Below are 13,732 nucleotides of genomic sequence, written 5' to 3' on the forward strand. Positions count from 1 at the left end.
GGAACCTGATTAATTTTTGCTCAATTACTTTTATGAAACATGTCAGTGTCAGGATTCAGGAAAGCATGCCTTTGTTTTTTAGTTTGAAGATATTGGGACACTTGTTTAGATTTTAACAGGAGTTTTCAGGCATTTACAAAACCCAAAACCAGCGAAGTTGGCACGTTGTGTAAATGGTAGGGGTGTAACGGGGGTTTCCGTTTGGTTCGGAGGTGTACCGAACGAGTTTACACATGGACATATTAGGTAGCGCACCGCAGGTTGTGTAAACAATGCAGAGCGAGGCACAACACACGGCAGGCTAGCAGCGACCATGCTAGGACAGCATGCAAAAGCCAGAGCTGGAAGACCCTGCTGCCTCGTTAACATCTCCCGTTTGGGAACACTTTGGCTACACGGTGCGATACAACAATGGAGGACGGAGGTTTGCCGACATTGTTGAGCAGCAGTAGTGTACGCTGCTGCCAACACGTCAAACATGCTAACTCCTTTGAAGCGTCACCAACGCATTCAAACAGCCTCTCCTCGGCGAGTCAGGCAGGGCTGAAGCAATAACAAATGTTTTTATAGCAGCAGATTTAAGACCATCCATCCATCCATTTTCTACCGCTTGTCCCGTTCGGGGTTGCAGGGGGTTGCTGTATTGCATTAAAAACTAGATTTTGACCCACTTCTATGGTGGAAGAACAATAAGCCCATATATCCTCTTACTACCAAGTTAGCCAGGCTGGGGGGGTGTTGATGAATGTGGACCCTGATTTAAAAAAGTTGAAACACTTTTGGGGGTTTGCATTCAGTGGTCAATTGTACGGAATATGTACTGTACTGTACAATCTACTAATAAATAACTCAATTAATCAATCAATCAATCAATCAATCAATCAATCAATCAATCAATCAATCAAAAAAAGCACTTTATATGTAGAAAGGTTTTGTTAAGAAACCATTCTGAGCCTTATCTTATTTAGTTTTTATTTTACATATGTTGACCACATTAACTTTGGCAATGGACCCTGTGTGTATATGTATGTTATGCCATTGTTTACAAATTTGGTGGATAAATAACCAAAAATGTATATTTTGTTGTTTTCTTACTGTACCAAAAATTAACCGAACCGTGACCTCTAACCCGAGGTACGTACCGAACCGAAATTTGTGTGTGCCCATAGTAATTGGTAAATAAAAACAAAATACAAAGATTTGCAAATCCTTTTCAACCTATATTCAGTGGAATGGACTGCAAAGACAAGATAATTAATGTTTGATCTGAGAAACTAAATATTTGTTTGCAAATAATCATTGACTTGCAATTTAATGGCAGCAACACGTTGCAAAAAAGTTGTCACAGGGGCATTTTTGCCACTGTGTTACATGGCCTTTCCTTTTAACAACACTCAGTAAACGTTTGGGAACTGAGGTTACCAATTTTTAAAGCTTTTCAGGTGGAGTTATTTCCCATTGTTGCTTGATGTACACCTTAAGTCGTTCAACAGTCCGGGGTGTCCGTTGTCATGTTTTACGCTTCATATTGCGCCAAACATTTTCAATGGGAGACAGGTCTGGACTACGGGCAGTTCAGTCTAGTACCCGCACTCTTTTACTATAAAGCCACGCTGTTGTAACACTTGGCTTGGCATTGTCTTGCTGAAATAAGCAGGGGCGTCCATGATAACGTTGCTTGGATGATAACATATCTTGCTCCAAAACCTGTATGGACCATTCAGCATTAATGGTTCCTTCACAGATGTGTAAGTTACCCATGCCTTGGGCACTAATACACCCACATACCATCATAGATGATGGCTTTTCAACTTTGCACCTATAACAATCCGGATGGTTCTTTCTCTTTCTTCCGGAGGACACAACGTCCATAATTTCCGAAAACAATTTTAAATGTGGACTCGTCAGACCACTGAACACTTTTCCACTTTGCATCAGTCCATCTCAGATGAGCTCAGGCCCAGCGAAGCCAGCAGCGTTTCTGGGTGTTGTTGATAAATGGCGATAATTTCGCTTTGCATAGTAGAGTTTTAACTTGCACATACAGATGTAGTTAATGAACTGTAGTTACTGACAGGGGTTTTCTGAAGTGTTCCTGATCCCATGTGGTGATGTCTTTTACATACTGATGTCACTTTTTGATGCAGTACCGCCTGAGGGATCGAAGGTCCGTAATATAATCGCTTACGTGCAGTGATTTCTCCAGATTCTCTGAACCTTTTAGATGATATTACGGACTGTAGATGGTGAAATCCCTAAATTCCTTGCAATAGCTCGTTGAGAAATTGTGTTCTTAAACTGTTGGACAATTTGCTCATGCATTTGTTCACAAAGTGGTGACCCTTGCCCCATCCTTGTTTGTGAATGACTGAGCATTTTGTGGAAGCTGCTTTTATACCCAACCATGGCAACAGTGGGTTGTTGCAAATAAGTGTTTTATAGGCATTCCTCAACTTTCTCAGTCTTTTTTGCCACGTGTGCCAGCTTTTTTGAAACATGTTGAAGGCATCAAATTCCAAATGAGCTAATATCTGCAAAAAATAAAAGTTTACCAGTTCGAACGTTAAGTATCTTGTCTTTGCAGTCTATTCAATTCAATATAAGTTGAAAAGGATTTGCAAATCATTGTATTTTGTTTTTATTTACACTACGTGCCAACTTCACTGGTTTTGGAGTTTGTACAAGTTCCACGAATGCATTCACATAGCATATGTCCCCCCCTGCCCTCACAAAAAGAAAAAGTAGACACCAACAAAATGAAAAAAATAACATAAGGGAAAATAAATAAATACATAAAAATAAAATAACATTGAAATAAATACATCCGTCAAAAAGGTACAGGTAAATATTGACGCAGAGCCAAGACAACTGTATTCAGGGCAAATATATAACTACATTAGGGGTGTCCCAAAAAAAAATTGATTTTCAAATTACTCACGATTCTTATTAGTAACGATTCTTTAAAAAATCAATTGTAAAAAAATATTTACTTATTATTAATCTGTCCTGTCCAGCCATTCAGGCAAATCATATTGTTGATGTATATGCCCATATTTGCAGTAAAGATTTACTTTACAAAAGAGAAGTGCTTGTTGCCTAATTTGTATTAGATTTTTTTAATAATGTTTGGGTAAAATTTTACTAAACAAGAAAATGGATGGATGGATAAAACCAGTTTTTTTTTGTTGTTGTTGTATAAAAATGTATCAGAGCTGTTTATTTTATGGAGGAATGTACTTAATCATAGAACTGGCAACCATTCCCAGCAGGCACAAGACATTGAAACAAGGTTGAGAACTTCTTGAATTAGGTCCTGACGTTGAGCAACTCAAACATAACGTTGAAACAACATGCTTTTTGAAAACGTTTATTCAATGTCAGGCTTTGACTTTGATTTGACCATTGAAATTTGGTCATTTGTTAACTAATATTCTACAACACAAACACAACGTTGCTTTTTGACAACGTTTATTCACTGTCTGGTTGTGGCAATGATTTGACCATTGAAATTTGGTGATTTCAATCAATCAATGTTTACTTATATAGCCCTAAATCACTAGTGTCTCAAAGGGCTGCACAAACCACTACGACATCCTTGGTAGGCCCACATAAGGGCAAGGAAAACTCACACCCAGTGGGACGTCGGTGACAATGATGACTATGAGAACCTTGGAGAGGAGGAAAGCAATGGATGTCAAGCGGGTCTAACATGATACTGTGAAAGTTCAATCCATAATGGATCCAACACAGTCGCAAGAGTCCAGTGCAAAGCGGATCCAACACAGCAGCGAGAGTCCCGTTCACAGCGGAGCCAGCAGGAAACCATCCCAAGCGGAGGCGGATCAGCAGCGCAGAGATGTCCCCAGCCGATACACAGGCGAGCAGTACATGGCCACCGGATCGGACCGGACCCCCTCCACAAGGGAGAGTGGGACATAGGAGAAAAAGAAAAGAAACGGCAGATCAACTGGTCTAAAAAGGGAGTCTATTTAAAGGCTAGAGTATACAAATGAGTTTTAAGGTGAGACTTAAATACTTCTACTGAGGTGGCATCTCAAACTTTTACCGGGAGGGCATTCCAGAGTATTGGAGCCCGAAATGAAAACGCTCTATAGCCCGCAGACTTTTTTTGGGCTTTGGGAATCACTAATAAGCCAACAACGTGGATCCAACGTTAGACAGCAACATTGTCTCAGTTTACAAATACAACTATTTTGCAACGCTGTTTCAAAGTCAGTTTTAAAGGACATCAATGTTGTACTCATGTCTTGTGCCTGCTGGGATGTTCTTAAAAAAATATTTATTTTTTAATTGAGAATCGGTTTGAATCAAGAATCGATTCTAAACTGAATCATTACCCCCAAAAATTGTGTGGTGCCCAAAGATTCACAGCCGTAATAAAAGTATATAAAAAACCTTAGTAACATTTTAGTATGGGGAACATATTTTAAGTGTTATGATCTGGTTTTTGTATTTTCTGTTAGTTTTGTACTCCTTTAGTTCCTGTTTGTGACACCTGAGTTTGTTTTGGTTGCCATGGGTACTCATTGTGTTCACCTGTCTCTGATTAGTGCTCGCCCACTCAACTGCTTCCCGGGCACTAATGTGTATGTGCCTCACAATATGAAGGTCCTGAGTAGTCCTGGGTTCAATCCCGGGCTCGGGATCTTTCTCTGTGGAGTTTGCATGTTCCTCCCGCCTGCAAAGACATGCACCTGGGGATAGGTTGATTGGCAACACTAAAATTGGCCCTAGTGTGTGAATGTGAGTGTGAATGTTGTCTGTCTATCTGTGTTGGCCCTGCGATGAGGTGGCGACTTGTCCAGGGTGTACCTCGCCTTCCGCCCAATTGTAGCTGATATAGGCACCAGCGCCCCCCGCGGCCCCAAGGGGAATAAGCGGTAGAAAATGGACGGAGTCCCAGACCAATATGTCATATCGTAACCTTCATGTGCCATGATAAAATGAGTGCATGAAATCAAGAAATACCTGTGATGAGGTGGCGACTTGTCCAGGGTGTACACCGCCTTCCGCCCTAATGCAGTTGAGATAGGCTCCAGCAACCCCTGCGACCCTGAACGGGACAAGCGGTAGAAAATGGATAGATGGATGTCACTAATTTGCATGTTAATACGCAACTAATTAATGATGAATATGAGCTGAGCCCTAAGGCAAAGCTCTCAATTTACCGGTCGATCTACGTTCCCATCCTCACCTTTGGTCATGAGCTTTGGGTTATGACCGAAAGGACAAGATCACGGGTACCCAGATAGGGTGAGAAGCTCTGCCATCCAGGAGGAACTCAAAGTAAAGCCGCTGCTCCTCCACATCGAGAGGAGCCAGATGAGGTGGTTCGGGCATCTCGTCAGGATGCCACCCGAACGCCTCCCTAGGGAGGTGTTTAGGGCGCGTCCGACTGGTAGGAGGCCACGGGGAAGACCCAGGACAAGTTGGGAAGACTATCTCTCCCGGCTGGCCTGGGAACGCCTCGGGATTCCCCCGGGAAGAGCTGGACAAAGTGGCTGGGGAGAGGGAAGTCTGGGCTTCCCTGCTTAGGCTGCTGCCCCCGCGACCCAACCTCGGATAAGCGGAAGAAAATGGATGGAAAGCAGCCAATACTCCTGGGAATTTTGTAGAACAACCATTCAATGTCAGCCTAAGTATCTCCATTTTGAGGAAATAACAAAATATATCTCGAACCCAGCAGGTGTGGCCGTTTGCTTTGATATTGGGACATTTTTAAAGATAATACTGATTATCAACATAAATAATCCCCTTTTCTCCCATGATCAAAACAACATGCCACATGTTTCTACACCCTAAAAGTAGTTTCAGTCATGATCATGTTTTTTATATTCTGTCTCAGTTAAAGTAGTAACAATGATTGTCACACACACACTAGGTGTGGTGAAATTTGTCCTCTGCATTTGACCCATCACCCTTGATCACCCCCTGGGAAGTGAGGGGAGCAGTGAGCAGCAACGGCGCCGCGCCCGGTAATCATATATGGTGATTTAACTCCCAATTCCAACCCTTGATGCTGAGTGCTAAGCAGGGAGGTAATGGTCCCATTTTTTTTTTATAGTCTTTAGTATGACTCGGCCGGCGTTTGAACTCCCAACCTAGAGATCTCAGGGGCGGACACTCTAACCACTAGGCCACTGAGTAGGTAAGACTCCTTCGGTTCCTTTTGTTTGTTTTAGTTACCATGGTTACTTATTATTTTCACCTGCCTCTGATTAGTGTTTGCCCGCTCACCTGCTGCCTGAGCACTAATCAGAGGCATTATTTAAACCTGCCTTGCCCTCCAGTCAGGGCTGGAGTATTCTCTGCTGTATGCTGTGGACTGCCTTTTTTTTTTTTTTTTGGATGCTGTGAGCTATTCCTGGGATCCCGACTCCTGTCCCTGTTTGCTGTTTCTGGTTTGTGTTTTTCTTGCCTTTTTTTTAAACATTAAAATCATGTTTTCATGTACCAAGCCTGTCATCTCTGCATCTTGGGGTTCGTCCCCACCACTCTGTGACAGTTTCTAAGTAATTTCAAACAAACTCAATACAATCCCTTTGTTTGAATTATTTCATCCCTGCAAATGATTTGCCCAATTTCCATTTCACTGCACTGCTTTTTGGGGCCAATTAAATAAAAACATTTTTAAATCAGCATAATCTATGAAAACATTCAGGTGCAATTATTAGAATTGTTAACATATTAACTTGGCAAAAGAATATTTGGTCATAAATATATGCACTGTTGCTTTGAGCAAGCGTTTGGATGACGTCATTGAATAACTTGTACGCTATTGGTTCGGCAGCGCGTGCCAACGATGACACACACGTGTTGCCATCACCTGCTCTAGAGACAATTAAACCACAAAGATCGATAAAAACACTTTTTTTAAATTCACTTTTCATTGTCCACTCTGTTTGAATCATTCATTTTAGATCTTTTCTGGCATATGTTGGCGCGGCCAAACCCAGGATGACGAGCTGTTTTTTTTTTTTTGTAAAAGAGTGTGTGAAGCGCTCGCTGGGCGCGTGGCTCCAGCAGCACTAGAACGTCCGAGCGACAATTACCAGGACATCCGGTTTGTTACTTTCACAATAAAACGTTAGTAAGTTGTCGTGTTTGGCATTAGTTATCCAATCCAATTCAGTCCACTTTAATTATGCAGCACATTTAAACAACAAAAAAAATGTTTCCAAAGTGCTTCACAAAAATATTAAAAACAAGATCAAAACACTATCCTTAGCTCCACCAATGACTGAATTAAAAATAATAATATAAAAACAATATAAAAATTAATATGATTAAAACATTTTTAAAGGGTAAAACTAAAGATGTCTGATAATGGCTTTTTTGCCGATATTCCGATATTGTCCAAATCTTAATTACCGATTCCGATATCAACCAATATCGATGTATACAGTTGTGGAATTAACACATTATTATGCCTAATTTTGTTGTGATGCACCGCTGGATGCATTACACCAGTGGTTCTCAACATTTCTACAGTGATGTACCCCCTGTGAACATGTTTTTAATTCAAGTACCCCCTAATCAGAGCTAAGCATTTTTGGTTGAAAAAAAAAGATAAAGAAGTAAAATACGGCACAACGTCATCAGTTTCTAAATTATAAAATTGTGTAACAGTGCAAAATATTGCTCATTTATTAGTGGTCTATTTTGAACTATTTGGAAAAAAAGATATAAAAATAACTAAAAACTTGATGAAAAATAAAGAAGTGATTCAATTATAAATAAAGATTTCTACACTAGTAATCATCAGCTTAAAGAGCCCTCTTTGGGGATTGTGGTAGAGATCCATTAGGATTCATGGACTTAATTCCAAACATTTCTTCACAAAAAAAGAAATCTTTAACATCAATATTTATGGAACAGGTCCACAAAAAATCTTGCTATCAACACTAAATATTGCATTGTTGTATTTTTTTCACAGTTTATGAACTTACATTCATATTTTGTTGAAGTATTATTCAATGTCAACATGGCACTGCCATATTTATTATTGAAGTCACAAAGTGCATTATTTTTTTTAACATGCCTTTAAAACAGCAGCTTGGAATTTGGGACATGCTCTCCCTGAGAGAGCATGAGGAGGTTGAGGTGGGCGGGATTGGGGGTGGGGCGGGGCTGAGGTGTGTGTGTGGGGGGGGGTGTATATTGTAGCGTAATGGAAGAGTTAGTGCTGCAAGGGCTTCTGGGTATTTGTTCTCTTGTGTTTCTCCCACCCACTACACACGTGCCGTTGCGGAGAGAATGAGCACGTTCAGTGGAAGGCTCAGACTCCCAAAATGTAACACGGAACGACACAGGAGGTCTTTCATACATACAGCCATCAGACTATATAATGCATATGTTCCTACTTGACTGCATTTAAATGTAGAATAAATGGAGAACATATTTATATCATTCATATATTATATATCATATATATAATATATGTTATATATTATTTATTATTATTATTGTTTATTGTGAGCGAACTATGGTCCTGAATTTCCCCCAGGGATCAATAAAGTACTTTCTATTCTATTCTATTCTATTCTATTCTATTCTGTTCTATGTTGTGTTACGGTGCGGATGGTCTCCCGAAATATGTTTGTCATTCTTGCTTGGTGTGGGTTCACAGTGTGAAGCATATTTGTAACAGTGTTAAAGTTGTTTATACGGCCACCTTCAGTGTGACTTGTATGGCTGTCGACCAAGTATGCTTTGCATTGACTTGTGTGTGTGAAAAGCCGTAGATATTATGTGGTATATTATGTGACTGGGCCGGCACACAAAGGCAACGCCTTTAAGGTTTATTGGCGCTCTGTACTTCTCCCTACATCTGTGTACCTTTCCGTACAGCAACGTTTTAAAAAGTCTTAAATTTTACTTTTTGAAACCGATACCAATAATTTACGATATTACATTTTAAAGAATTAATCGGCCAATAATATCGGCAGTCCGATATTATTGGAACATCTCTAGGTAAAACCAATTAAAACAACAAATACGAATTTAAAAACACAGAGGACCACACATTCACATAGTGTTAAAAGCCAGAGAATAAAAGTGGGTCTTAAGACAAGACGTAAAACACTCCACTGTGGGAGCAGTTCGAAAATGGAGTTGCACAGTGATCCAGAGATTAGTGCCGACCACCCTGGTTTTAAGTCTCGTCTTGGGCACCACGAGCTGGAGCTGGCTCTCGGACCTCAGAACGCGCGCAGGAGTTTAAATTTGGATGAGGTCCAAGATACAATGAGGTGCCAGTCCATGCAAAACTTTGAAACCAAACCGCAACATTTTTAAATCAGTTCTAAAATGAACAGGGAGCCAGTGCAAAGTCTTGAGAATTGGGGTCATATGTTCACGTTTCCTGGCCCCTGTTAAAAGTCCAACCGGGAGAGAGAAATGAACTGTGGTCTTCGTCATGATTTCAAAGTGGTTAAATTAACAAATAATTGAATTTAGTACAAACCCATCATACCCACTGGCAGGCCGTGCATTTCCCACCTAGGTCTTCAGTGATGTCCGACTTCAAAGATGACCTCTTGAAACACCATCTTTGATGTCACCACATGACCATTGCTGGAGAAATATTATACAGGAACACATTTACGCCCCGACGGTGTATTGAAACACATCAACAGTTTACAAAACGGGTTATTTTCTGGAGCATTTAAAAATCTATTAAAATGCATCAACAATTAAAACATATCTTATGTGGTAGTGTCAACATTTAAATTTCAAAAACATATTAAAAGTGAAAAAGTACAATTTTTGAACTCACAATTAGTAGAACCTATTCGACGCCGTATAAGCCAGCGGTGGCCCTCGTCGTCAGCTTATTCGACCATTTCATCGCCGGTACAGGTTGACTGACATTGTCTCACAAGATGTATTTTCCCTTTGAAATATCCTTCTTGAAAATGGCCTTGCAAATGTAAATCTGCCACCTAATCAACGTTTTGTGCAACACTTTCTGGTAAATCGAAACTTAAGAATGGATACTCACAAGTGAGTATCCAATCACAGTCTTGTTAACATCAGGCTACTTAGACAGGCTACCGTCAACAAGTTGTGATCTGATTGGCTATCGCAACTGTCTATCAACTGTATGTTCTCAAATTCATCTGATAACGGTCCCGACGAGTATCGAATCACAGGACGCGTAAATGTCCCGCTCAACCTTAGGCCAGCTAGAAGGCCTTACTGACAACAACTCGTGATCTGATTGGCTATTGCAACTGTCTATCAACTGCATGTCCCCAAACACTTACAGCGCACGGATTCCCGCATTGTTAATTCTGAAGGCGTCTAGCAGATTACGTATAGCATGTCAACATAAGATAGCTGAATTCTGATTGGATACAAACAAAAACTAAAAACAACAGCACTGGAAGGAGCATTATATGAAATGAAGAGATTATGTATAATTCTAGATCATTAGAGAAAGTAAATAAAAAAAATATGGTAACACTTTAGTATGGGGAACATATTCTAAGTAACAAAGCTAGTATGCATGACGTCACGGCTGTTAGGAAATATGAGCGCTGCACACACACACAGCTAAAAGTCGTCTGCTTTAACCGCATAATTACACGGTATTTTGGAGATCTGTGTTGCTGAATCTTTTGCAATTGGTTCATTTAATATTGGAGCAGTCAAAGTAGAAAGATGGAGTTGGGAAGCTTTAGCCTTTAGCCACACAAACACACGGTGACTCCTTGTTTAAAATTCCCGGAGGTGAAACTTTACTATGGATCACAGCGAACATGGATCCCGAGCGAATGTCAACCAGCAGTTTTCGGTGAGAAAATTGTGGTAAAAATTCACTTCTTACCGGAGATCAGCTGAGCTTGTGCCGTCCATAAAGCTGCCGTCGACTTGCCTGAGACACTGGCGTCAAGACACCCGTGGGGACACACCTCCGACTATCAGGTACTGTTAAACTCACTAAAACACTAGCAACACAATAGAAAGATAAGGGATTTCCCAGAATTATCCTAGTAAATGTCTCTAAAAACATCTGAATCTGTCCCCAATGCAATCGCTGTCTTTTTTTAACTTGTTTTTTTTTTTTTCCTAGTCTGTCGCTATCAATATCCTCAAACACAAATCTTTCATCCTCGCTCAAATTAATGGGGAAATTCTCGTTTTCTCGGTCCAAATAGCTGTTTTTGTTGGAGGCTCCCATTAAAAACAATGTGAAGATGTGAAGACCATCAACGGGTGACGTCATCGTCTGCGACTTCCGGTAAAGGCAGGGCTTTTCTGTTAGCGACCAAAAGTTGCGAACTTTATCGTGGATGTTCTCTACTAAATCCTTTCAGCAAAAATATGGCAATATCGCGAAATGGTCAAGTATGACACATAGAATGGACCTGCTATCCCCGTTCAAATAAGAAAATCTCATTTCAGTAGGCCTTTAACATTTCAACAATGATATATAAACTATCAGACTGCGTGGTCGGTAGTAGTGGGTTTCAGTAGGCCTTTAAATTGCCCACTTGTCGGGTTTATTAGTGTTTAAAGGCCTACTGAAATGAGATTTTCTTATTTAAACGGGGATAGCAGGTCCATTCTGTGTCATACTTGATCATTTCACGATATACACCCCCCCCCCCCCTTCCCTGCGTGGTTGAGTTGGGCGGGGTTTGGTGCTCTCGGGATGTATAACATAGTCAGGAATTATCATGGATGCAAAGGATTCTGGGTATTTGTTGTGTTGCGTTTATGTTGTGTTACTGTGAGGATTTTCTCCCGAAATGTGTTTGTCATTCTTCTTTTGTGTGGGTTCACAATGTGGCGCATATTAGTAGGAGTGTTAAAGTTGTTTATATCACAACCGTCTGTGTACTCTGTGTCACCCAGTATGCCGTGCAGTCGTGTGCTTGTATCTGCGGAAGCCTCTCACAACATATTGCTGGACTTGCAAGCAGTTTGCAGATGTTATAGTGCAGGGGTAGGGAACCTATGGCTCTTGAGCCAGATGTGGCACTTTTGATGACTGCATCTGGCTCTCAGATAAATCTCAGCTGGCATTGCTTAACAAAAGTAATGAATAATTCCGCTGATAATCACAGTGTTAAAAATAACGCTTAAAAGATAAGACATTCTCATGCATTTTAATCCAACCATCTATTTTCTATCGCACCTGTTAAAAAAGTCGCATTAATGGTAAGAAGTATTATATTTATTATTGGTTAGCTTTAGAATAAGTGAATTATATTGTGAAGTGAATTATATACAGTATATATAGCACTTTTTCTCTAGTGACTCAAAGCGCTTAACATAGTGAAACCCAATATCTAAGTTACATTTAAACCAGTGTGGGTGGCACTGGAAGCAGGTGGGTAAAGTGTCTTGCCCAAGAACACAACGGCAGTGACTAGGATGGCGGAAGCGGGGATTGAACCTGGAACCCTCAAGTTGCTGGCACGGCCACTCTACCATCCAAGATGTACCGCCCCAATAACAACGTTATTAAAAAGAATAAAAGACTTATTATTCTCTAAAAATGTTAGTCTTACTTACAAATGCACGCATTTAATTGTATTCAGTGTTAAAAAATATTATATGGCTCTCACGGAAATACATTTTAAAATATTTGGCTTTCATGGCTCTCTCGGCCAAAAAGGTTCCCAACCCCTGTTATAGAGGGGGTTTAAGGCAATGGCTTCATAGCATGCCCTTATCCTTGTCATCTGGGTGACCACCAGCAGACATTGGCAAGAATAGTTGCGGCTCCCATTATCATCCTCATTTTGTGAAACGAGTCGAAATGGCTCTTTGAGTGGTAAAGGTTGCCAACCCCTGCACTAAGCCTTAAAATTTCCCACTTATCGGGTTTACTAGTGTTTAACTTTGAAAGTCCGGCGGCTCCATTTCCGGTGGAGGCTGTGTCTGACTCACGCTTATTTGACACACCTGGAGCGGCGGGAGGCGGCACGCGCGCCTCGCGCCCTTTTCAGCCGAGCACAAACGGACGCTTTCCGGTGGCGGAGAAGACGCTTTTTTTTTTCTTTCTTTTTAAAGAAGATTCCTGTCCGCCATGGGGGAGGCGAATTAAACCGCTGAAATGAAGCGGGCGAGCCGTTTATCGAGCGCCGCTGCCGTGTGACTGACAGACGGCGGTGGGGGCGACGGGACGTGACGGACAGGTAAACAGCTGTGCGGCGAAAGCCAATGGCCGGTTGTCCGTGACGTGAACACCTCGGACTGCGAAGCAATGGGAGCGTCTTAGCCGCCGACGCCGAGACGGTGGGGCGCGGTAACGTCTGCGCTCCGAGACACTCCGGAGGACACCAGACGGGAGACCCGGACGGAGACGGCTGTGCTTTAGTGTCGGCGGGGACATGGCAGCGGCCATCGCCAGCGGCTTGATCCGCCAGAAGCGGCAGGCGAGGGAGCAACACGCTCACCGACCCACCCCGCACCGGCGACGGAAGAGCCCCGGCAAGAAGCAGGGGCTGTGCAACGGGAACCTGGTCGACATCTTCTCCAAAGTCCGGATATTCGGCTTAAAGAAGAGAAGGCTACGGAGACAAGGTGCGCGCGGGACACGTATGCACGCGCACAAACACACACACACACACACACACACATACACTGACGCGCGCGCACGCAGACGCATCCAATGTAGGTTTACGCGCATTGCACGCAATTGGATACTTTCACGCACAGTAAGCGCGCACCCACGTCAATTTTGCACAATCCCATT

At 41.8% G+C, this 13,732-nt stretch overlaps 1 protein-coding gene across 3 annotated transcripts in view; it reads left to right on the top strand.

The window, feature by feature from the left end:
- The window catches only part of LOC133544158 (fibroblast growth factor 14-like), a 203,979-nt gene that overhangs the window by 80,197 nt on the left and 110,050 nt on the right, over nucleotides 1-13,732 (top strand). The window contains exon 1 of one of the 3 annotated variants that reach the window (XM_061889255.1): nucleotides 12,931-13,560. The exons of 1 other annotated variant lie outside the window; for it this stretch is intronic. In XM_061889255.1, coding sequence (XP_061745239.1) covers nucleotides 13,368-13,560 — 193 coding nt within the window. In that variant the 5' untranslated portion in view covers nucleotides 12,931-13,367. Of the gene's footprint in view, nucleotides 1-12,930; nucleotides 13,561-13,732 lie in introns of those variants that run through there. One more of the 3 variants, XM_061889256.1, reaches the window with a different exon arrangement.

This window comes from Nerophis ophidion, linkage group LG27 (assembly GCF_033978795.1).
Source record: "Nerophis ophidion isolate RoL-2023_Sa linkage group LG27, RoL_Noph_v1.0, whole genome shotgun sequence".
NCBI lineage: Eukaryota > Metazoa > Chordata > Actinopteri > Syngnathiformes > Syngnathidae > Nerophis > Nerophis ophidion.